General features: G+C 41.4%; 1 protein-coding gene across 1 annotated transcript in view; it reads left to right on the top strand.

Annotated features, from left to right (window-relative positions):
* Positions 1 to 430: 430 nt before the first annotated feature.
* Positions 431 to 24483, top strand: part of LOC121568431 (beta-1,3-glucosyltransferase) — a 136904-nt gene continuing 112851 nt past the window's right edge. Inside the window, exons 1-2 of the mRNA XM_041878970.2 lie at positions 431 to 556; positions 19142 to 19202. Of these exons, the coding sequence (XP_041734904.2) occupies positions 431 to 556; positions 19142 to 19202 (187 nt within the window). The remainder of the gene's footprint in view (positions 557 to 19141; positions 19203 to 24483) is intronic.

Raw genomic sequence — 24483 nt, 5'->3', positions numbered from 1 at the left:
ATTTATTTGACACATTTTAGATTTCTTATAGTTATACTTAACTTATAGATATAAGCAGTGGCGTAGCACGCAACCCCCCCCACACACTTCCCCCTCCCCCCAAAACAATTAATAATATATATTTGTTAAACGGTATTGAAAATTATACCATCTGTATTTCGAAATACCCCGGTTTACGGAACAAACCGTATATCGCCCAAGCCTATAGCCGCGGGAAGTAGGGGTGTTGTGGCAAAACGCTACACATAGAGAACACAAGGTTAAAACACATGCAAAACATAGATACTAATGTACTAATATGACATATTAGTACATATATAAAACAAAGATAATACAATTGTAACAATGAAGAAATCCAAATAAAAATGTATAACAATGACAGCCTGATTTAAAATATGAATTAAGAATATTTCCATTTATGACCAAGGTGATGGCATGTGCTATCCAAATCGGCCTCAAGATGCCCACAGACAAGGCACCCCCCAGAGTGAGCAGAACCCCAGCCCGCTATCGCCACACAATGGAGACTGAAGTGGTGGAGAACTCAGATGGAGACGTGAGTTCTTTGAAGTGGTGGATCTGGTGCAATCAGAAGTGGAGAGAAGATTGGACCAGGAAGGGATATCAGCAAGATGAGAGAACCATCATTGACGCAGCAACAGGAAGCACAACTCAACTGGATGCACAGTCCCTTGACTCCCTTCAACTCCCCATTAGAGTTCTCAGTACAATTAATAACTGTGGCTATAAATGCTACAAAATCCACGTTCTTCACAATAAGTGTATCCAGATCACTTGATTGACATAAAACATTTGCAACTGGTTCTGGTGCATCCGCCACCATATCTTCTTCAGAACAGTGGCCTCTTGCTCCTTCAACTCTCTTCACCGGCTCCACATAGGAGATTTGCTGTACAGCCCTGATCCTTGACACCTCAACCTCTTTCACCCTAACAGGGCACTCAGGGAATTTGGAAATATGATCCCCACCACTTTACCATTTTACATTCACAGACTCTTCAATAACATATTCCTTCCGTCTGCAAACACTTGACACATGGCCAAACTTTTTACACTTCTTGAATTGCATCGAGTTTTGCACGAACGCTCTTACAGCGTATCTTATATATCCCAACTTGACATAGGGTGGTAAATACTCATCAAACATCAATAATACAGATAAACTTTGCTCCTTTTTCCCATTCTCCATACGGGTCAAGCAACGTGCATTAACTACTGGAATTTTTAGCCTAAGATATTGATTATCAATGTCCAACGGGACGCCAGAGATGACACCTTTTACCGGTGCCCTGCTCCGAAAATCAAAGCCGTCCACTTCATACGTCGATAGTTCTGCGAGCCATAATGCACACTCCTTTTGCTCTTTAGATACACACGATATCAACACCATACCACTCCTGGTTACTTTGACTGCATCCACTTTCCCCAACGCCTTCTCACCATCATCGTGACATCAAAAGGGTTTCCCAAATAAACATCCTTATCCAAAAAACGTACTCAAACAAGCAACGATTCATCAGACTCATTTTCCACAACAATTCTTGGACTTCACTGTTGTCCACTCATCTTTCTCTCTAACTGTACTCGACGTGCTTTTAACTTCAAACGACACTTCTGCTTCCGCCATCTTCCCAGCCCTCCATCCCTCCTCCAAATGCGCTCCTTGAGTGACAGGGGGTGGGGCTAGGTCTGTGTGGAAAGCGGCATGGAGAGAGAGATGACTCAAGTAGCGAAGTAAACTACAGCTTCTACCCCCAAGCCATAAGACTCCTGAACAGCTAAACAAATGGCTACCCAGACTATTTGCATTGTCCCACCCCCCCACCCCCTCATTTTATGCTGCTGCTACTCTCTGTTTATTATCTATGCGTAGTCACTTTACCTCTACCCACATGTACAGTTGAAGTCGGAAGTTTACATACACTTAGGTTGGAGTCATTAAAACTTGTTTTTCAACCACTCCACAATTGTCTTGTTAACAAACTATAGTTTTGGCAAGTCGGTTAGGACATCTACTTTGTGCATGACAAAAGTAATTTTTCCATCAATTGTTTACAGACATATTATTTCATTTATAATTCACTGTATCACAATTCCAGTGGGTCAGAAGTTTACATACACTAAGTTGACTGTGCCTTTAAACAGCTTGGAAAATTCCAGAAAATGATGTCATGGCTTTAGAAGCTTCTGATAGGCTAATTGACATCATTTGAGTCAATTGGCGGTGTACCTGTGGATGTATTTCAAGGCCTACCTTCAAACTCAGTGCCTCTTTGCTTGACATCATGGGAAAATCAAAAGAAATCAGCCAAGACCTCAGAAAAAAATGTGTAGACCTCCACAAGTCTGGTTCATTCTTGGGAGAAATGTCCAAATGCCTGAAGGTACCACGTTCATCTGTACAAACAATAGTACGCAAGTATAAACACCATGGGACCACGCAGCCGTCATACCGCTCAGGAAGGAGACGCGTTCTGTCTCCTAGAGATGAACGTACTTTGGTGCGAAAAGTGCAAATCAATCCCAGAACAACAGCAAAAGACCTTGTGAAGATGCTGGAGGAAACAGGTACAAAAGTATCTATATCCACAGTAAAACGAGTCCTATATCAACATTACCCGAAAGGCCGCTCAGCAAGGAAGAAGCCACTGCTCCAAAAACGCCATAAAAAAGCCAGACTACGGTTTGCAACTCCACATGGGGACAAAGATCGTACTTTTTGGTGAAATGTCCTCTGGTCTGATGGAACAAAAATAGAACTGTTTGGCCATAATGACCATCGTTATGTTTGGAGGAAAAAGGGGAAGGCTTGCAAGCCGAAGAACACCATCCCAACCGTGAAGCACAGGGGTGGCAGCATCATGCTGTGGGGGTGCTTTGCTGCAGGAGGGACTGGTGCACTTCACAAAATAGATTGGCATTATGAGGAAGGAAAATGATGTGGATATATTGAAGCAACATCTCAAGACATCAGTCAGGAAGTTAAAGCTTTGTCGCAAATGGGTCTTCCAAATGGATAATGACCCCAAGCATACTTCTAAAGTTGTGGCAAAATGACTTAAGGACAACAATGTCAAGGTATTGGAGTGGCCATCACAAAGCCCTGACCTCAATTCTATAGAACATTTGTGGGCACAACTAAAAAAGCTTGTGCGAGCATGGAGGCCTACAAACCTGACTCAGTTACACCAGCTCTGTCAGGAAAAATGGGCCAAAATTCACCCAACCCAACAACTTATTGTGGGAAGCTTGTGGAAGGCTACCAGAAACGTTAAACAATTTAAAGGCAATGCTACCAAATACTAATAGAGTGTATGTAAACTTCTGACCCACTGGGAATGTGATGAAAGAAAGAAAAGCTGAAATAAATCATTCTCTCTACTATTATTCTGACATTTCACATTCATAATTTAGCCCACTAGCAATACAGGGCGTGGGCCCGCCAGTGCTGAATCTAGGTGAGCGCTTTTCTCCGCGATGGCTCGCATAGCTGTCCATGGTCCTGAAACAATTTTATTTTTGTGCTTAATTTTATTAGGCACAATCTTGTTTACTAATTTAGTTACAACCCCTATCTCATTTTCGCTCTCTCACGCACAAACCCGATGTACACTGAACAAAAATATAAACGCAACATGTAAAGTGTTTGTCCCATGTTTCATGAGCTGAAATAAAAGATCCCAGACATTTTCCATATGCACAAAACGCTTATTTCTCTCAATTATTGTGCTCAAATTTGTTTACATTCCTGTTAGTGAGCATTTCACCTTTGCCAAGATAATCCATCCACCTGACAGGTGTGGCATTTCAAGAAGCTGATTAAACAGCATGATCATTACACAGGTGCACCTTGTGCTGGGGACATAATAGGCAAGTCTAAAATGTGCAGTTTTGTCACACAACACAATTGCAAAGATGTCTCAAGTTTTGAGGGAGCGTGCAATTGGTATGCTGGCTGAAGGAATGTCCACCAGAGCTGTTGCAAGATAATTTAATGTTCATTTTTCAACTATAAGCCGCCTCCAACGTCGTTTTAGAGAATTTGGCAGTACGTCCAACCGGCCTCACAACTGCAGACCACCCTGGTGAGGATCACAAACTGTCAGAAACCGTCTCGGGGAAGCTCATCTGCGTGTGTTCGTCATCCTCACCAGGGTCTTGACCTGACTGCAGTTCGGCATTGTAACCGACTTCAGTGGGCAAATGCTCTCCTTCGATGGCCACTGGCACGCTGGAGAAGTGTGCTCTTCATGGATGAATCCCAGTTTCAACTGTACTTGGCAGATGGCAGGCAGCATTTATGGCGTTGTGTGGGTGAGCAGTGTGTTGATGTCAACGTTGTGAACAGTGGTGGGGTTATGGTATGGGCAGGCATAAGCTACGGACAACAAACAAAATTGCATTTTATTGATTGGCAATTAGAATGCACAAAGATACCGTGACGAGGTCCTGAGGGCCATTGTCGTGCCATTCATCTGCTGCCAACACCTCATGTTTCAGCATGATAATGGGATCTGTACACAATTCCTGGAAGCTGAAAATGTCCCAGTTCTTCCATGGCCTGCATACTCAACAGACATGTCACCAATTGAGCATGTTTGGGATTCTCTGGATTGACGTGTACTACAATGTGTTCCAGTTCCCACCAATATCCAGCAACTTCGCACAGCCATTGAAGAGGAGTGGGACAACATTCCACAGGCCACAATCAACAGCCTGATCCACTCTATGCGAAGGAGATGTCGCACTGCATGAGGAAAATGGTAGTCACACCAGATACAGTGCCTTGCAAAAGTATTCATCCCCCTTGGCATTTTTCCTATTTTGTTGCATTACAACCTGTAATTTAAATGGATTTTTATTTGGATTTCATGTAATGTACATACACAAAATAGTCCAAATTGGTGAAGTGAAATGAAAACAATCACTTGTTTCAAATAATTCAAAAAAATAATGGAAAAGGGGTGTGTGCATATGTATTCACCCCCTTTGCTATGAAGCCCCTAAATAAGATCTGGTGCAACCAATTACCTTCAGAAGTCACATAATTAGTTAGATTGCACACAGGTGGACTTTATTTAAGTGTCACATGATCTGTCACATGATCTCAGTATATATACACACACACCTGTTCTGAAAGGCCCCAGAGTCTGCAACACCTCTAAGCAAGGGGCACCACCAAGCAAGCGGCACCATGAAGACCAATGAGCTCTCCAAACAGGTCAGGGACAAAGTTTGGAGAAGTACAGATCAGGGTTGGGTTATTTAAAAAATATCTGAAACTTTGAACATCCCACGGAGCACCATTTTTAAATCCATTATTAAAAAATGGAAAGAATATGGCACCACAACAAACCTGCCAAGAGAGGGCCACCCACCAAAACTCACGGCCCAGGCAAGTAGGGCATTAATCAGAGAGGCAACAAAGAGACCAAAGATAACCCTGAAGGAGCTGCAAAGCTCCACAGCGGAGATTGGAGTATCTGTCCATAGGACCACTTTAAGCCGTACACTCAACACTCTGGGCTTTACGGAAGAGTGGCCAAAAAATAAGAAAACATGTTTGGTGTTTGCCAAAATGGGGGAGACTCCCCAAACATATGGAAGAAGGTACTCTGGTCAGATGAGACTAAAATTGAGCTTTTTGGCCATCAAGGAAAACGCTATGTCTGGCGCAAATCCAACACCTCTCATCACCCTGAGAACACCATCCCCACAGTGAAGCATGGTGGTGGCAGCATCATGCTGTGGGGATGTTTTTCATCGGCAGGGACTGGGAAACTGGTCAGAATTGAAGGAATGATGGATGGTGCTAAATACAGGGAAATTCTTGAGGGAAACCTGTTTCACTCTTCCAGAGATTTGAGACTGGGACGGAGGTTCACCTTCCAGCAGGACAATGACCCTAAGCATACTGCTAAAGCAACACAAAATATTTTACATCTTCAAAGTGGTAGGCATGTTGTGTAAATCAAAATCCATTTTAATTACAGGTTGTAAGGCAACCTTTCGCAAGCCAAGCCAATGTACTGACTGGTTTACTGATCCACGCTATTTCCATTGACTGATTTCCTTATATGAAATGTAACTCAGTGAAATCTTTGAAATTGTTGCATGTTGCGTTTATGTTTTTGTTCAGTGTAATTATGCAGTACAAAGAATTGTGTGCGCTGTTCACAACAGGCTTTTTGCAAGCAGAAATTAATTAAATTAACTTAGGCTGCAGTGATACTGTTACCGAATCTTGTCCTTTGCTTAGGCTACTCATCACATTAGGAATTGTATTGTTAGTCTGCATAGATGCATGCAATGCTTTATTATAAAGGTCATTCATTCATTCATTGAGTTTGCCTGTAAAAGTTGCGCTTCAAGCAGCTCTGATTCTCAATTCTCTCTCCGATTCTCATTTAAATGATCAAAACGGTTGTAAATATCACAGAGTGGGCCTTTTTAATGAAGGAGTGCGGGGGGATCTTAACTTTAAGTCACCTAACCCAGCTCATTAGCCTATATTTTCTTAATCAAGGTTCCTCAAAGTCCTTGAGGGAAAGGTAATTGTGAGATCCTGCATCTTGTCTGATGACTTTTAACACGAGTCAAACAAAGTGAAAGTTGGCCTTGGTGTGAGGGTTCCTATTAATTACCAGTGACACTGACCTACATTCATAGCCCCGTCACGGCACCTGAGAACATAGATTTTGATGAAGTTGCCAGAAGCCACCATACTGTTACTGCATTATTTATGATCGGCAGTGGGAGGCTTCTTGCGTGACACAACCCATCATGTCCACACTAACTGTGAACTAGGCTAAATCTGAGGAATTGTTTTATTCAATTTTTATTTAAGCTCCGAGCTCCAACAATGCAGGAGTGAATGAAATATATTAATAATATACACAGAGTGTAAAAAACATTAGGAACACCTTCCTAATATTGAGTTGCACCCCGTTTTGCCCTCAGAACAGTATCCAATGCTTCCCACAGTTGTGTCAAGTTGGCTGGATGTCCTTTGGGTGGTGGACCATTCTTGATACACACGGGAAACTGTTGAATGTGAAAAACCCAACAACATTGCAGTTCTTGACACACTCCGTTCAAAGGCACTTAAATATTTTGTCTTGCCCATTCACCCTCTGAATGGCACACGTCTCAAAATGATTCTTTAACCTGTCTCCTCCCCTTCATCTACACTGAATTGAAGTGGATTTAACAAGTGACATCTATAAGGGATCATACCTTTCACCTAGTCAGTCTATGTCATGGAAAGTGTTCCTAATGTTTTGTACACTCAGTGTATACATGTTTACAGAATGCACTCCTCCCAATAAGCTAGAGCCGTGTGCTCTTACAAGGGAATTCAAGAAAATGCAGGCACTTGAAATGTAAATAGCTGCCTCTTAATAGCCTACTGCGAGTTGTTTTTCCAAATGTTTATTTTGTTTGAACTATGTGAAAGAAATCACAAGGTTCTCCTGGATAATAAACCATTACTCCACTTTCACATCTCCCAGGGACATATATACATTTAAGGCTAATAACTGAGCCTTGTAATATATAATTGGAAACAAACAAACTAAATAAGTAGCGAAATAAATAATGAAAAGAAAGCAAGGAGGTTTGAGGGAAAACTGCTGAAGTTCTACAGTGTTAGCGACACACTGGGACAGCATGAAATCACATTGGCTGTGGCAGAGTGGCAGACTGGCTTATCTGAGGCAGTCAGCCTGGGATTTGGCCTGGGATGTAGAGAGCCACGGGCGTAGCCAGACAGGCAGCACACCAGCCATGTGGGCTAGCTATATAAATGTGTGGGAATCTACAAGTCTCAGGGAAACCGTGGGCTAGGGCTACTAATGCAACTGGTGCCGCTCAGTGAGTTTAGAATAGGCTACAGCTACATACTGTAGGTTGTGTACCATTACATGAGCATACATATCAAGCTGTCAGTCATATTACAACAAGCATGCAGATGCAATAAGTGAAAGCATGCTGTTTGGGGTTTTAGGCTGGGTTTCTGTGTAGCACTTTCTGACATCTGCTGATGTAAAAAGGGCTTTCTGAATAAAATGTGATTGATTGAATTGATTATAACTAACTAACTAACTGGGGATAGCTAGCTAGCATAATGTCACAAAGCATGATGTGCAAGCCGGTTAACTTTCATTCTGAAATAACTCAGAGTTTGTCAGATATTAGTTTAGAAATACTTAAAATTGGTATGGGAGCTAACTAGCTAGCAAGCTACCAGGTATAACTGGTATAACAGATATATAGATATACAGTGCCTTCTGAAAGAATTCAGACCCCTTGACTTTTTCCACATTTTGTTACGTTACAGCTTTATTCTAAAATTGATTAAATATTTTTTTCCCCTCTTCAGTCTACACACAATATCCCATAATGACAAAGCAAAAACAGGTTTTTAGTATCTTTTGCAAATGTCTTTTTGCAAATGTCACATTTACATAAGTATTCAGACCCTTTGCTCAGTACTTTGTTGAAGCACCTTTGGCAGCAATTACAGCATCGAGTCTTCTTGGGTATGACGCTACAAGCTTGGCACACCTGTATTTGGGGAATTTCTCCCATTTCTTCTCTGCAGATCCTCTCAAGCTCTGGCAGGTTGGATGGGGAGCGTTGCTGCACAGCTATTTTCAGGTCTCTCCAGAGATTTCAATTGGGTTCAAGTCGGGGCTGTGGCTTAGCCACTCAAGGACATTCAGAGACTTGTCCCGAAGCCACTCCTGCGTTGTCTTGGCTGTGTGCTTAGGGTCGTTGTCCTGTTGGAAGGTGAACCTTCGCCACAGTCTAAGATCCTGAGCGCTCTGGAGTAGGTTTTCATCAAGGATCTCTCTGTACTTTGCTCCGTTCATCTTTGCCTCGATCCTGACTAGTCTCCCAGTCCCTACCACTGAAAAACATCCCCACAGCATGATGCTGCTGCCACCACCATGCTTCACAGTAGGGATGGTGCCAGGTTTCTGTAATCCCGAGTGGCGCAGTGGTCTAAAGCACTGCATCGCAGTGCTAGCTGTGCCACTAGAGATCCTGGTTCGAGTCCAGGCTCTGTCGTAGCCGGCCGCGACCGGGAGACCCATGGGCGGCGCACAATTGGTCCAGCGTTGTCCAAGGTAGGGGAGGGTTTGGCCGGCAGGGATGTGGGTTCGTTTCCCACGGGGGGCCAGTATGAAAAAAACATGTATGCATTCACTAACTCTAAGTCGCTCTGGATAAGAGCGTCTGCTAAATGACTAAAATGTAAGTGTAAATGTAAATGTTTCCTCCAGACGTGACGCTTGGCATTCAGGCCAAAGAGTTCAATCTTGGTTTCATCAGACCAGAGAATCTTGTTTCTCATGGTCTGAGAGTCCTTTAGGTGCCTTTTGGCAAACTCCAAGCGGGCTGTCATGTGCCTTTTACTGAGGAATGGCTTCCGTCTGGCCACTCTACCGTAAAGGCCTGATTTGGTGGAGTGCTGCAGAGATGGTTGTCCTTATGGAAGGTTCTCCCATCTCCACAGAGGAACTCTAGTGCTCTGTCAGAGTGACCATTGGGTTCTTGGTCACCTCCCTGACCAAGGCCCTTCTCCCCCGATTGCTTAGTTTGCCTGGGCGTCTAGCTCCAAGAAGAGTCTTGGTGGTTCCAAACTTCTTCCATTTAAGAATGATGGAGGCCACTGTGTTCTTAGGGACCTTCAATGTTGCAGACATTTTTTGGTACCCTTCCCTAGATCTGTGCCTCGACACAATCCCGTCTCGGAGCTCTACGGACAATTCCTTTGACCTCATGGCTTGGATTTTGCTCTGACATGCACTGTCAACTGTGGGACCTTATATAGACAGGTGTGTGCCTTTCAAAATCATGTCCAATCAATTGAATTTACCACAGGTAAACGTCTCAAGGATGATCAATGGAACAGGATGCACCTGAGCTCAATTTGGAGTCTCATAGCAAAGGGTTTGAATACTTATGTAAATAAGGTATTTATGTTTTTTATGTTTAATACCTTTGCTAAAATGTCTAAAAACCTGTTTTTGCGTTGTCATTATGGGGTATTGTGTGTAGATTGCTGAGGAATTGTTTATTATTTAATACATTTTAAAATAAGGCTGTAAAGTAACAAAATGTTGAAAAAGTAACATCAAATTGATCAGAAATCCAGTGTAGACATTGTTAATGTTGTAAATGGCTATTGTAGCTTGAAACGGCTGATAAAAAAAAAAAAATGGAATATCTGCAGTTGAAGTCGGAAGTTTACATACACTTAGGTTGGAGTCATTAAATCTCGTTTTTCAACCACTCCACAAATTTCTTGTTAACAAACTATAGTTTTGGCAAGTCAGTTAGGACATCTACCTTGTGCATGAAACAAGTAATTTTTCCAACAATTGTTTACAGACAGATTATTTCACTTATAATTCACTGTATCACAATTCCAGTAGGTCAGAAGTTTACATACACTAAGTTGACTGTGCCTTTAAACAGCTTGGAAAATTCCAGAAAATGATGTCATGGCTTTAGAAGCTTCTGATAGGCTAATTGACATCATTTGAGTCAATTGGCGGTGTACCTGTGGATGTATTTCAAGACCTACCTTCAAACTCAGTGCCTCTTTGCTTGACATCATGGGAAAATCAAAAGAAATCAGCCAAGACCTCAGAAAAAAAAATGGTAGTCATCCACAACTCTGGTTCATCCTTGGGAGCAATTTCCAAATGCCAGAAGGTACCACGTTCATCTGTACAAACAATAGTATGCAAGTATAAACACCATGGGACCACGCAGCCGTCATACCGCTCAGGAAGGAGACGTGTTCTGTCTCCTAGAGATGAACGTTCTTTGGTGCGAAAAGTGCAAATCAATCCCAGAACAACAACAAAGGACCTTGTGAAGATGCTTGAGGAAACCGGTACAAAAGTATCTATATCCACAGTAAAACAAGTCCTATATCGACATAACCTGAAAGGCCGCTCAGCAAGGAAAAAGCCACTGCTCCAAAAACGCCATAAAAAAGCCAGACTACGGTTTGCAACTGCACAAGCGGACAAAGGTCGTACCTTTTGGAGAAATATCCTCTGGTCTGATGTAACAAAAATAGAACTGTTTGGCCATAATGACCATCGTTATTTTTGGAGGAAAAAGGGGGTTGCTTGCAAGCCAAAGAACACCATCCCAACCGTGAAGCACGGGGGTGGCAGCATCATGCTGTGGGGGTGCTTTGCTGCAGGAGGGACTGGTGCACTTCACAATATAGATGGCATCATGAGGAAGGAAAATTATGTGGATATATTGAAGCAACATCTCAAGACATCAGTCAGGAAGTTTAAAGCTTGGTCGCAAATGAGTCTTCCAAATGGACAATGCATACTTCCAAAGTTGTGGCAAAATGGCTTAAGGACAACAAAGTCAAGGTATTGGAGTGGCCATTACAAAGCCCTGACCTCAATCCTATAGAACATTTGTGGGCGAGCAAGGAGGCCTACAAACCTGACTCAGTTACACCAGCTCTGTCAGGAGGAATGGGCCAAAATTGTGCGAAGCTTGTGGAAGGCTACCCGAAATGTTTGACCCAAGTTAAACAATTTAAAGGCAATGCTACCAAATACTAATTGAGTGTATGTAAACTTCTGACCCACTGGGAATGTGATGAAAGAAATAAAAGCTGAAATAAATCATTCTCTCTACTATTATTCTGACATTTCACATTCTTAAAATAAAGTGGTGATCCTAACTGACCTAAAACAGGGAATTTTTACTAGGATTAAATGTGAGGAATTATGAAATACTGAGTTGAAATGTATTTGGCTAAGGTGTATGTAAACTTCCGACTTCAACTGTATAAACACATGTACAGTACCAGTCAAAAGTTAGACACACCTACTCAGTCAAGGGTTTTTCTTTATTTTTACTATTTTCTACATTGTAGAACAATAGTGAAGACATCAAAACTATGAAATAGCACATATGGAATCATGTAGTAACCAAAAAAGTGTTAAACAAATCAAAATGTATTTTATATTTGAGATTCTTCAAATAACCTTGCACCCTCTTGGCATTCTCTCAACCAGCTTCACCTGGAATGCTTTTCCAACAGTCTTGAAGGAGTTCCCACATATGCTGAGCACTGCTTTTCCTTCACTCTGCTGTCCGACTAATCCCAAACCATCTCAATTGAGTTGAGGTCGGGGGATTGTGGAGGCCAGGTCATCTGATGCAGCACTCTATCACTCTCCTTCTAGGTCACATAGCCCTTACACAGCCTGGAGGTGTGTTGGGTCATTGTCCTGTTGAAAAACAAATGATAGTCCCACAAAGCGCAAACCAGATGGGATGGCGTATTAATGCAGAATGCTGTGGTAGCCATGCTGGTTAAGTGTACGTTGAATTCTAAATAAATCACAGACAGTGTCACCAGCAAAGCACCCCCACACCATAACACCTCCTCCACTACGCTTTACGGTGGGAACTACACATGCGGAGATCATCGGTTCACCCACACCGCTTTTCACAAAGACACCGCGGTTGGAAACAAAAACCTCCAATTTGGACTCCAGACTCCAGAGTAGGAAAAGAGTTTCATTTCAATTAAAATGTTTTTTTTTTTTTTTTTTTGTCACATGCGGCGAATACAACCAGTTTAGACCTTACCATGAAATGCTTACTTACAAGCCCTTAACCAACAATACAGTTCAAGAAATAGAAATAGAAATAAGAAAATATTTACTAAATAAACGAAAGTAAAAAATATTATAAAAAGTAACACAATAAAATAACAATAACGAGGCTATATACAGGGGGTACCGGTACTGAGTCAATGTGCGGGGGTACAGGTTAGTCGAGGTAATTTGTACATGTAGGTAGGGGTAAAGTGACTATGCATAGATAATAAACAGTGTGTAGCAGCCGTGTAAAACAAAGGAAGGGGGGGTCGATGTAAATAGTCCGGGTGGCCATTTGATTAATTGTTCAGCAGTCTTATGGCTTGGGGGTAGAAGCTGTTAAGGAGCCTTTTGGACCTAGACTTGGCGCTCTGGTACCGCTTGCCGTGCGGTAGAAGAGAGACTCTATGATATGAGTCAGGGGCGAAAGAGGAAGATACAGTTTAGTCAGAGGAGCAGCTGGATGTGTTCTAATTACAGTCAGTGTTTTACCATATAGCTCATTCACTCATCCTAGTATAGAACCCAGAGTAGTTCAATGCTCATCTTCTTGATCAGCATCATGAATCATTCTATATTTTTACCTTTGTGTGTGTGTGTGTGTGAGCATGCATGTGTTTGTGTGTGTGTTTGTGTGTGCTACCAACCATGATCTACATGACGATCTCACAAAATCAATACATTTTCATGAAATAGGGCCTACCTTGTTGGTTTTTCCCTGACCTTAACATTAACACTGCATTTTTCATGGGTATTGAAAATATTCCTAGTCCTCTTACTGTGGTTTGAAGGTGAACACAGTGCTAATAAGGTGGCATTTTTAAAAGGTTTTGCTGTTGCACTGAGAAATAAAAGGGCAACCAGCTGAACAAATGTTGTCGTCACGACCAGTCAGAGGAAGTTGCTTTGAGGCACAGGATATCACGCATGCATGAAATATGGTGACACATGAAAAGCTTTCAAACAAAGATTCCCTCTCTCAATATAATATCTATTGTGTACAGGAAACCCATTCAACAATTCTAGATGAAGTTGCGTGGAAAAATGAATAGGGGGGAATATACTTCTCCAATGGGCTAAGAAACTCAAAAGGGGTGATGATATTAATTAACAGTAATTTCGATCCGAATGTTCAAATTGTCCAAACAGATACGCAAGGTAGATGGATTATTTTAAATATGTTATTGGACCATAAACAAATATAGCTCAATAACCTTTACGGACCAAATAATGATGATCCACACTTCATTAAAAAAAATTATAATAAATAATTGACCTTGCAAACAATTCAAGACTAGATTATGGTGGGAGATTATAATACCGTTTTAAGTTGCTCAATGGACCGTAAAGGAAATCACACTACAAACAATCACCCTCATGCTCTTAAGGAAATCGTGAATGTCATGGATACAATAGAACTAGTAGCTATATGGAGGCTTAAATATCCTGATCTAGTGAGATATACAGTGAGGGGAAAAAAGTATTTGATCCCCTGCTGATTTTGTACGTTTGCCCACTGACAAAGACATGATAAGTCTATAATTTTAATGGTAGGTTTATTTGAACAGTGAAAGACAGAATAACAACAAAAAAATCCAGAAAAACGCATGTCAAAAATGTTATGAATTGATTTGCATTCTAATGAGGGAAATAAGTATTTGACCCCTCTGCAAAACATGACTTAGTACTTGGTGGCAAAACCCTTGTTGGCAATCACAGAGGTCAGACGTTTCTTGTAGTTGGCCACCAGGTTTGCACACATCTCAGGAGGGATTTTGTTCTACTCCTCTTTGCAGATCTTCTCCAAGTCATTAAGGTTTCGAGGCTGACGTTTGCCAACTCAAACCTTCAGCTCACTCCACAGATTTTCTATGGGATTAAGGTCTGGAGACTGGCTAGGCCACTCCAGGACCTTAATGTGCTTCTTCTTGAGCCACTCCTTTGTTGCCTTGACCGTGTGTTTTGGGTCATTGTCATGCTGGAATATCCATCCACGACCCATTTTCAATGCCCTGGCTGAGAGAAGGAGGTTCTCACCCAAGATTTGACAGTACCTGGCCCCGTCCATCGTCCCTTTGATGCGGTGTAGTTGTCCTGTCCCCTTAGCAGAAAAACACCCCCAAAGCATAATGTTTCCACCTCCATGTTTGACGGTGGGGATGGTGTTCTTGTGGTCATAGGCAGCATTCCTCCTCCTCCAAACAAAAATCCAGAAAATCACATTGTATGATTTTTAAGTAATTAATTTGCATTTTATTGCATGACATAAGTATTTGATACATCAGAAAAGCAGAACTTAATATTTGGTACAGAAACCTTTGTTTGCAATTACAGAGATCATACGTTTCCTGTAGGTCTTGACCAGGTTTGCACACACTGCAGCAGGGATTTTGGCCCACTCCTCCATACAGACCTTCTCCAGATCCTTCAGGTTTCGGGGCTGTCGCTGGGCAATACGGACTTTCAGCTCCCTCCAAAGATGTTCTATTGGGTTCAGGTCTGGAGACTGGCTAGGCCACTCCAGGACCTTGAGATGCTTCTTACGGAGCCACTCCTTAGTTGCCCTGGCTGTGTGTTTCGGGTCGTTGTCATGCTGGAAGACCCAGCCACGACCCATCTTCAATGCTCTTACTGAGGGAAGTAGGTTGTTGGCCAAGATTTCGCGATACATGGCCCCATCCATCCTCCCCTAAATACGGTGCAGTCGTCCTGTCCCCTTTGCAGAAAAGCATCCCCAAATAATGATGTTTCCACCTCCATGCTTCACGGTTGGGATGGTGTTCTTGGGGTTGTACTCATCCTTCTTCTTCCTCCAAACACGGCGAGTGGAGTTTAGACCAAATAGCTCTATTTTTGTCTCATCAGACCACATGACCTTCTCCCATTCCTCCTCTGGATCATCCAGATGATCATTGACAAACTTCAGACGGGCCTGGACATGCGCTGGCTTGAGCAGGGGGACCTTGCGTGCACTGCAGGATTTTAATCCATGACGGCGTAGTGTGTTACTAATGGTTTTCTTTGAGACTGTGGTCCCAGCTCTCTTCAGGTCATTGACCAGGTCCTGCCGTGTAGTTCTGGGCTGATCCCTCACCTTCCTCATGATCATTGATGCCCCACGAGGTGAGATCTTGCATGGAGCCCCAGACCGAGGGTGATTGACCGTCATCTTGAACTTCTTCCATTTTCTAATAATTGCGCCAACAGTTGTTGCCTTCTCACCAAGCTGCTTGCCTATTGACCTGTAGACCATCCCAGTCTTGTGCAGGTCTACAATTTTATCCCTGATGTCCTTACACAGCTCTCTGGTCTTGGCCATTGTGGAGAGGTTGGAGTCTGTTTGATTGAGTGTGTGGACAGGTGTATTTTATACAGGTAACGAGTTCAAACAGGTGCAGTTAATACAGGTAATGAGTGGAGAACAGGAGGGCTTCTTAAAGAAAAACTAACAGGTCTGTGAGAGCAGGAATTCTTACTGGTTGTTAGGTGATCAAATACTTATGTCATGCAATAAAATGCAAATTAATTAATTTAAAATGATACAAATACATTGATGGAAGTTACAATTTATCTGCAATATTAAAGCTGATCTACCCCCTAAAAAAACAAAAAAAAAATAGAAGAAAAAATATAAGAAAAAAAATAGATCCCCCTCTCTCTTCGACCATGTACATTGCTAAAATATCAAAGGGAGTAGTGAGCTGTCTCTCTCCATTGTAAGTGAGTTGGAGAGTGGAGACATTGTTGAAAACAACAAGGCTAACCTGATTATACTGCAGGGTGTGTAGTGAGGTCCTCTCAGCAGTAGCACTTGTGGCATCATGCAGGCAGCGCACGCCGAGCGTGTGCAATTCATCTGGCTTTCCCCCCCTCTGTCTGTCTTTGCCCATCTTTCTCTAGGGACCACCATGAAAAGATGGCAAGTTGCGACAGATGTAGCAGAATGGGGAGTGAACTTGGATGTATTCCTGCAGGAAGCTGGGTTTCGAGCCAAATGTTGCATTTTTAATCCTTGCTGACAGGATTGAGAGCCTGGAAGACCAGATGAGAATGTTGCAGACAGTGTTTCTGTGTGATGCTCAGGAAATTATCAGGTTTTTGGTGGATCCCAGATTGTTTGTCTTACTTACTCTGATTAATCCATCATTAAGTGGATTTTAGACCGCTTTCCATTTCTCAACTATTCTTCAAGATTGGGATTTCACGCTCCCAACTTTTGTAGTTTATCTTTAGAATAATTGACATGCTACTCTAACAGCCTTTCTCTCTAAGCCGATCAGCTGACACAAGACAAGCTGGAGGTGAAATTGGCCTCTCCTCTCTTTGTGTGCTGAGGGAGAGCTATTAAAAACCCAAATGAAAGCCCTTATTTTTTAAATATTTTCGAGATCCTCTTAACAATCGGGTGCAACGGTGCTCTGATAGATTTTGCCTATCATTTTGCCCATTTCAGAATTTGGCCATTCACGTCACGTTTATGATCATTTCATAGAGTGATTAAAGGGATACTTTGGGATTTTGGCAATGACGCCCGTTACTCATTTTCTTCAATGAGTCGGACGAGAGGGATTTGCTCCAGACACCCGCCAGGGCCCTCATCCCCAAAAAATATATTTGGGTTATTGAACTACAGTAGGTAAAGTGGATTTACATCCGGTAACGGAATTACGATAACGGAATTACATCATAGGTCACTGATCTGACTACATAAATGCATAATTATGAATATCATTCTCTTCATGTTGATGTGTCCTGAATAGGTACACCAAGGTAGAAATATGCAAAATCCTTATTTATTTTTTTGTTTTTTCTTGGCCCATCCTCTTCGGAGGCCGGGGACAAAAGTAACTTTGTTTTACATTATTGTTTTTAATGCTTTTTTGTTACATATACATTTTACATACATGGTACTTTTCTACACAGCATTCACATAACAATGGTATCATTTTTATATATACACAATAAAAAACAAGAGAACTCTGACATCTCCGATCTCTTACGTTAAATCCTAAAATTGATTAAATAATTTTTTTTCATCAAATCCACACACAATATCCCATAATGACAAAGTGGAAATAGTTTAAAAAAAAATGTTTGCAAATGTATTATAAATAAAAACAGAATATCTTATTTACATAGTATTCAGACCCTATGCTATGACACTCGAAATTGAGCTCTGGAGGAAACCTGGCACCATCCCTACGGTGAAGCATGGTGGTAGCAGCATCATGCTGTGGGGATGTTTTTCAGCAGCAGAGACTGGGAGACTAGTCAGGACCGAGGGAAAGATGAACGGAGCAAAGTACAGAGAGATCCTTGATGAAAACCTGCTCCGGAGCGCTCAGGACCTCAGACTGGGGTGAATGTTCACCTTCCAACAGGACCACAACCCTAAGCACACAGCCAAGACAACGCAGGAGTGGCTTCGGGACAAGTCTCTGAATGTCCTTGAGTGGCCCAGCCAGAGCCCAGACTTGAACCTGATTGAACATCTCTGGAGAGACCTGAAAATAGCTGTGCACCGACGCTCCCCATCTAACCTGACAGAGCTTGAGAGGATCTGTTGAGAAGAATCTGAGAAACTCCCCAAATACAGGTGTGCCAAGCTTGTAGGGTCATACCCAAGAAGACTCAAGTCTGTAATCTCTGCCAAAGGTGCTTCAACAAAGTACTGAGTAAAGGGTCTAAATACTTATGTAAATGTACAAAAAATGTCTAAAAAACGGTTTCTGCTTTGTCATTATGGAGTAATGTGTGTAGATTGAATCAGGAAAAAAAACAATTTAATCCATTTCAGAATAAGGCTGTTATGTAACAAAATGTGGAAAAAGTCAAGGGGTCTGAAAACTTTCCGAATGCACTGTATATAACATTCTATTGGTGCAATAATTTTGTATAATAATTTAAATAGAATCAAGCGTTGTTTTGTGTATCAGTTCATACACCATGTGCCATGGAATCGGTACATTGAACATCTCTTCCCAGCTATTTTGCAACGTTTATGGCACAGCTGTTAACTGGTATATTTGTCTATTTATTCCAATCTTTTTCAGCCAATTTTGGTCTTTAAAAAATGGCAGACAAACAAGTTCCTTAACTTCTCCCCACTCTCCTCCGTTTCTGCAATCAGTTGTTTGTAACTTTGGATTGAGAAAACATTCCCAAATATTTTTGATAGCTGCAAGTGGAACATAACTCCACCATTCATATTCATAATATCATTAATAAATATAATACAATTTGTTTAATCATTATTTTACTTTAACCATAATATTTGATCGGTATTTTCTGGAGGGTAAAATTGTAAGCAGCTTTGTATGGCTTGTTTAAGAATGCGATACTTTGAACAAGGTTTCATTTTCAATTAATGGAAAATGAGAAGTTGTAATCCGTATAAAGGCAAAAAGGCTTATTTTTTAACAAAGGATACATTTAGTAACCTGTGTGTCCGTGTCCCCCAGCTGCTGCGTATCGGCGTCCCCGGGCAGTGCTGCGTCCATGCGTGGGCCTCTCAGTGCTCCCGTACCTGGGCCTTCCCATGCGTAGACCTAGTTGAGCTGGTAGTCCTCTGTGTCTCGCTGGTATTTCTTGATCTTTGTTGCTTGTAGCAGGTTTTTGTATTTCCCAATGGACTGTTTGATTGAGTCGTCTATGGCTGTGAGGTCTGGGCCTAGAATCTCCATCATTATACCCTTGTGTTCAAAGATATGAGCTTCAACCTCTCACTTCTTTCGACACATGTTCAATGATTAATAGCATTAAATCTAAAGAGCATTTGTTGAGGATTTCCCCCCATTTCCTGCGCGAGTTCAAAGTATATGTGGTGGTGAACATTACTCAGTGTTCTTTAGCTCTAGTGGGTCTTTTTTGTAGCAGTTCATCTATGAAAACTTAATTGATATGTCGATGTCCTCTTTTTGGTTTTGCAGATGTGTTTAATACATTTTATGTACATACTTTATTCGAATACTTATTAAATGCACAATGTTATATTTGGTAAAATTAATTTTTTATTTTTCCTTGACTCTAACCCCATTCATCCCCAAACACTTTTAAAAATTAAAAAACACTCACAAAAGCTTGAGGCAGATTGAGGCCTTGAGTCGATTTACGTAAGCTTAATAAAGAACAGTGATACTAGCAAGTGCAATATGCGAGTTTCTCTTTTCTTTTAGGTTATTGTCCTGCTGAAAGGTTAATTAATCTCCCAGTGTCTGGTGGAAAGCAGACTGAACCAGGTTTTCCTCTAGGATTTTGCCTGTGCTTAGTTCCATTCAATTACATTTTTTATTCTGAAAAACTCCCCAGTCCTTAACCCCATAAGGTCGATGTCCGTGCCCCTGTGGAAATCAATTAGCATAATACAAAAATCCCCATAAAAATCTGTCAATTTAATCTAGAGATATCTGGTTAGAGCCGTGTTTGTCAGACCATGAGACATCCCCAAAATCAGTATTCTCACAAAAGCGTCTGTAGCGTCCGAACGGTTTTGCCGACAAACTATTATGACCCCTCTATGGAAAGATGACATCAGACTCTCACAATGGTGTTTTGCGCTATGACCCCCACAAGCGTCTTGGGACTCATCTGAAGTCGGTACAGCCGATCTGCCAACTTCTGTTTGTAGCGTCCGAACAGTTTGGGCTACACACTAATATGACCCATCTGTGTTTTTGTTTTGTTCTAGGACGCCCACAGGCCCCACAAGACTCATTTATGGAAGTATACAGTATATTGAGACAGTTTAGTGAAAATAATAAGGGGTTAAATACTTGTAATAGATATAGGATAGACACTTAAGAACAAACTTCCTTTAGATTTGTTTTGAGGACTATCTGTTGTTCCATGTAGTGAATCTGTTATTCAATGCGTTTGTATGGGCTAATAGCAGTAATGGCAAATATAATTTTTCATCACGGCTTAGACAGGGCTTCGACTCTGATGGGTTAATGATTACAAGCATACACAGTAATGTGTGGTATTGGATGTGCCCCAAACATAATACTTTGGATTCAGACAAAAATGTAATGCTTTGGCACATGTTTTACAGGAGAAGAGAGTGAGAGTGAGAGGGAGGGGTTGTCCAGACTGTTTTCACGGTCTTGCTTTGACAAAGAGAAAAAAACTGTTATGAGCTGAACATAACAGTATGCCAGTGGAAGACAGTAGCAGGTGACCCAACTGTGGTTTGTGACTACTATGATTTCCCATTGTAGCCAATTCCATTACAGATTACAGATTTAATCACTTAATAATTCATAAACAAACTTGATATCAGCAAAAACACTAACTAATTGGTAGGTCTACCTTTACTTGTTACTTCTATTAACTTTCATTATCCTCCCTCTTCATAAGGGAGAGAGAATTTAAAATATCTTAAAGATACTGCCAATAAATTACACAATGTAAATTGGACATTATTTTCATGTTGCACATCTTTTACTTGTCTCAATGCTTTCAATATTTGTATATGAATTTCGTTTTGTATATGAAGTTTGTTTGAGGTTTTTAATTAATTGAAATTTGGAGCTGTTGACATTTTAAAATATTGTCCCATGTACATTGTGTAATTTACTAACTAGCCCCATAGGGATATCAAATGTCAAACTAAATTGACCATGGGCATTACGATCGGGTCGCGTGCAGCTGCGCTCCGAATTGTTGATTACTTGGGTGCTGTGGGCATGTGGGCAGGATTGAAATAAACCTAACCCAAGGAAAACTGTTACGGTACCCTTCATTCCATGACATACCATTATGATAAAAATGATCCTATTTAAAACATTTTGTTAATTTAACACTAGAATAAAGGTTTAAGACTCATCGATGCCACATAGGCCGTTTTCAAAATGAGAAGTTGCTTTTTAGGGGCAGTCGCTCTTTAACCGTTCACATTCAGCTCTCTTTGGGAAGCTGATGCTGTTAAGAGCTGTTTGTGCTATTTGTGTAGCCAAAGCTGTTTGCGTACGCTTAAGTACGCTTAAGTTCTTAATGTTAATTATTGTTTTCTTGGCTGTTTGTTGAATAGCAGTAAGCACTCCGTGGAGCTGTGTGAGTCTGTCTCACGTTGATTACTTTAATTATATTCTGATGATCTCTCTTTACACCTCTATCCTTACATCCTTGTAAGTGCCTTGTAATAGAAAAATAATGTGCATTTTCCCTCTTTGGAAAAACAATTTCATTAAAGGTTGGTGTCCCTGAGATGCATTCACAGAGACTCTCACACACACACACACACACACACACACACACACACACACACACACAGTATACTGCCTTGCACTCTACTACACCACACCAGTAAATGTATTCTTGTGCCTGTGGTGAGACATTTGCAATCTAGTTGAGGAAATTGGCCTGTTTTTTGTTTTTATCCTGGTCTATTCAGTGTCGTTACTGGCTTATACCTACTTTAACTAGTGGCCTGTTCTCGAGGCTGTTTTAATTTGAAGAGAACTGAACCTTGTGAATAATTTAGTAAGAGATACACTGTACCATGGCCATGGATGATGTTTATTACAGACCAGGGTTGTGTTCATTAGGCACCAAACGAAAGCCAGACTGATAAATCGGTTGACCGATATTATCTGCTGATGTTGGCCTTTTTTGGCTTTTACAGATATATCGGTATCTTTAAACCACAGATATTATTTATCCGGGATCTTGTTTCCCATGAGTATGGTAGTCGCTCTAATCCCCTACTCTGAAGCTGTGCCCAGATATTTGAGTGTTCAAGAGACACTTTTGTAGTAGAGTTTCTGGCGCTGATATCCACCCAGAGGGGTTATAAGATTGGTGAAATCTTTTCGAAAGTTGCATAAACACGCAGGCTTATAAAATATTTTTAAAAAAGCCATGGACTTGAAGTTGGAAGCTTTTGTGAAAAACCATACATGGAATACTTACGGATAGCCAGGAGCACACTTCAACACTCAGACATTATTTAAAATGAAGCATTAGTGAGTCCACCAGATCAGAGGCAGTAGGGATGACCAGGGATTTTCTCTTGATAAGTGTGTTTAATTGGACCATTTCCCTGTCCTGCAAAGCAAAATGTAACAAATACTTTTGGGTGTCAGGGAGAATGTATGGAGTAAAAAGTACATTATTTTCTTTAGGAATGTAGTGAAGTAAAAGTTGTCAAAAAAATATAAATAGTAAAGTACAGATATCCCAAAAAACTACTTAAGAAGTACTTTAAGTACTATAAGTACTTTAAGTACTATAAAGTGTACACCGCTTTATCTCTTGACCAGCGTTCAGATTCACTGTTAAAACTGCTATCCTCCGGGCTTACCTGTTGGATCCAGAGGCATACAGATCACAATGCCATGTTGAATTTGCAAGGAAACAAGAATGTATTTTTGATCGGTGGCGTGATTTTCAAGAGGTCAAGGACCTTGAGGATACACACTACCAGTCAAAAGTTTGGACACACCTACTCATTCAAGGGTTTTTCTTTATTTGTACTCTTTTTTACATTGTACATTGTTTTAGATTCCGTCTCTCACAGTTGAAGTGTACCTATGATAAAGTAGTAGGAAAGTAGGAAAACCTGCAAAATCGGCAGTGTATCAAATACTTGTTCTCCCCACTGTGTGTGTATGTATGTTTGTATATATATTGTCTCCTGAGTGGCGCAGTGGTCTAAGGCACTGCATCGCAGTGCTAACTGTGCCACTAGAGATCCTGGTTCGTATCCAGGCTCTGTCGCAGCCGGCCGCGACCGGGAGACTCATGGCCGGCGCACAATTGGCCCAGCGTCGTCCAGGGTAGGGGAGGGAATGGCCGGCAGGGACAGAGTTGATAGAGCATGACGTTTGCAACGCCAGGGTTGTGGGTTCGATTCCCACGGGGGGCCAGTATAAAAAAAAAATGTATTCACTAACTGTAAGTCGCTCTGGATAAGAGCGTCTGCTAAATGACTTAAATGTAAAATGTAAATATATATATATATATATACACAGTGGGGGAAAAAAGTATTTAGTCAGCCACCAATTGTGCAAGTTCTCCCACTTAAAAAGATGAGAGAGGCCTGTAATTTTCATCATAGGTACACGTCAACTATGACAGACAAAATGAGAAAAATAAATCCAGAAAATCACATTGTAGGATTTTTAATGAATTTATTTGCAAATTATGGTGGAAAATAAGTATTTGGTCAATAACAAAAGTTTCTCAATACTTTGTTATATACCCTTTGTTGGCAATGACACAGGTCAAATGTTTTCTGTAAGTCTTCAAAAGTTTTCACACACTGTTGCTGGTATTTTGGCCCATTCCTCCATGCAGATCTCCTCTAGAGCAGTGATGTTTTGGGGCTGTCGCTGGGCAACACAGACTTTCAACTCCCTCCAAAGATTTTCTATGGGGTTGAGATCTGGAGACTGGCTAGGCCACTCCAGGACCTTGAAATGCTTCTTACGAAGCCACTCCTTCGTTGCCCGGGCGGTGTGTTTGGGGTTTGGGATCATTGTCATGCTGAAAGACCCAGCCACGTTTCATCTTCAATGCCCTTGCTGATGGAAGGAGGTTTTCACTCAAAATCTCACGATACATGGCCCCATTCATTCTTTCCTTTACACGGATCAGTCGTCCTGGTCCCTTTGCAGAAAAACAGCCCCAAAGCATGATGTTTCCCACCCCCATGCTTCACTGTAGGTATGGTGTTCTTTGGATGCAAATAAGCATTCTTTGTCCTCCAAACACGACGAGTTGAGTTTTTACCAAAAAGTCATATTTTGGTTTCATCTGACCATATGACATTCTCCCAATCCTCTTTTGGATCATCCAAATGCAC

This window comes from Coregonus clupeaformis, chromosome 6, assembly GCF_020615455.1.
Source record: "Coregonus clupeaformis isolate EN_2021a chromosome 6, ASM2061545v1, whole genome shotgun sequence".
In the NCBI taxonomy this organism is placed as follows: domain Eukaryota; kingdom Metazoa; phylum Chordata; class Actinopteri; order Salmoniformes; family Salmonidae; genus Coregonus; species Coregonus clupeaformis.
This window is presented reverse-complemented; position numbering and strand designations above follow the sequence as displayed.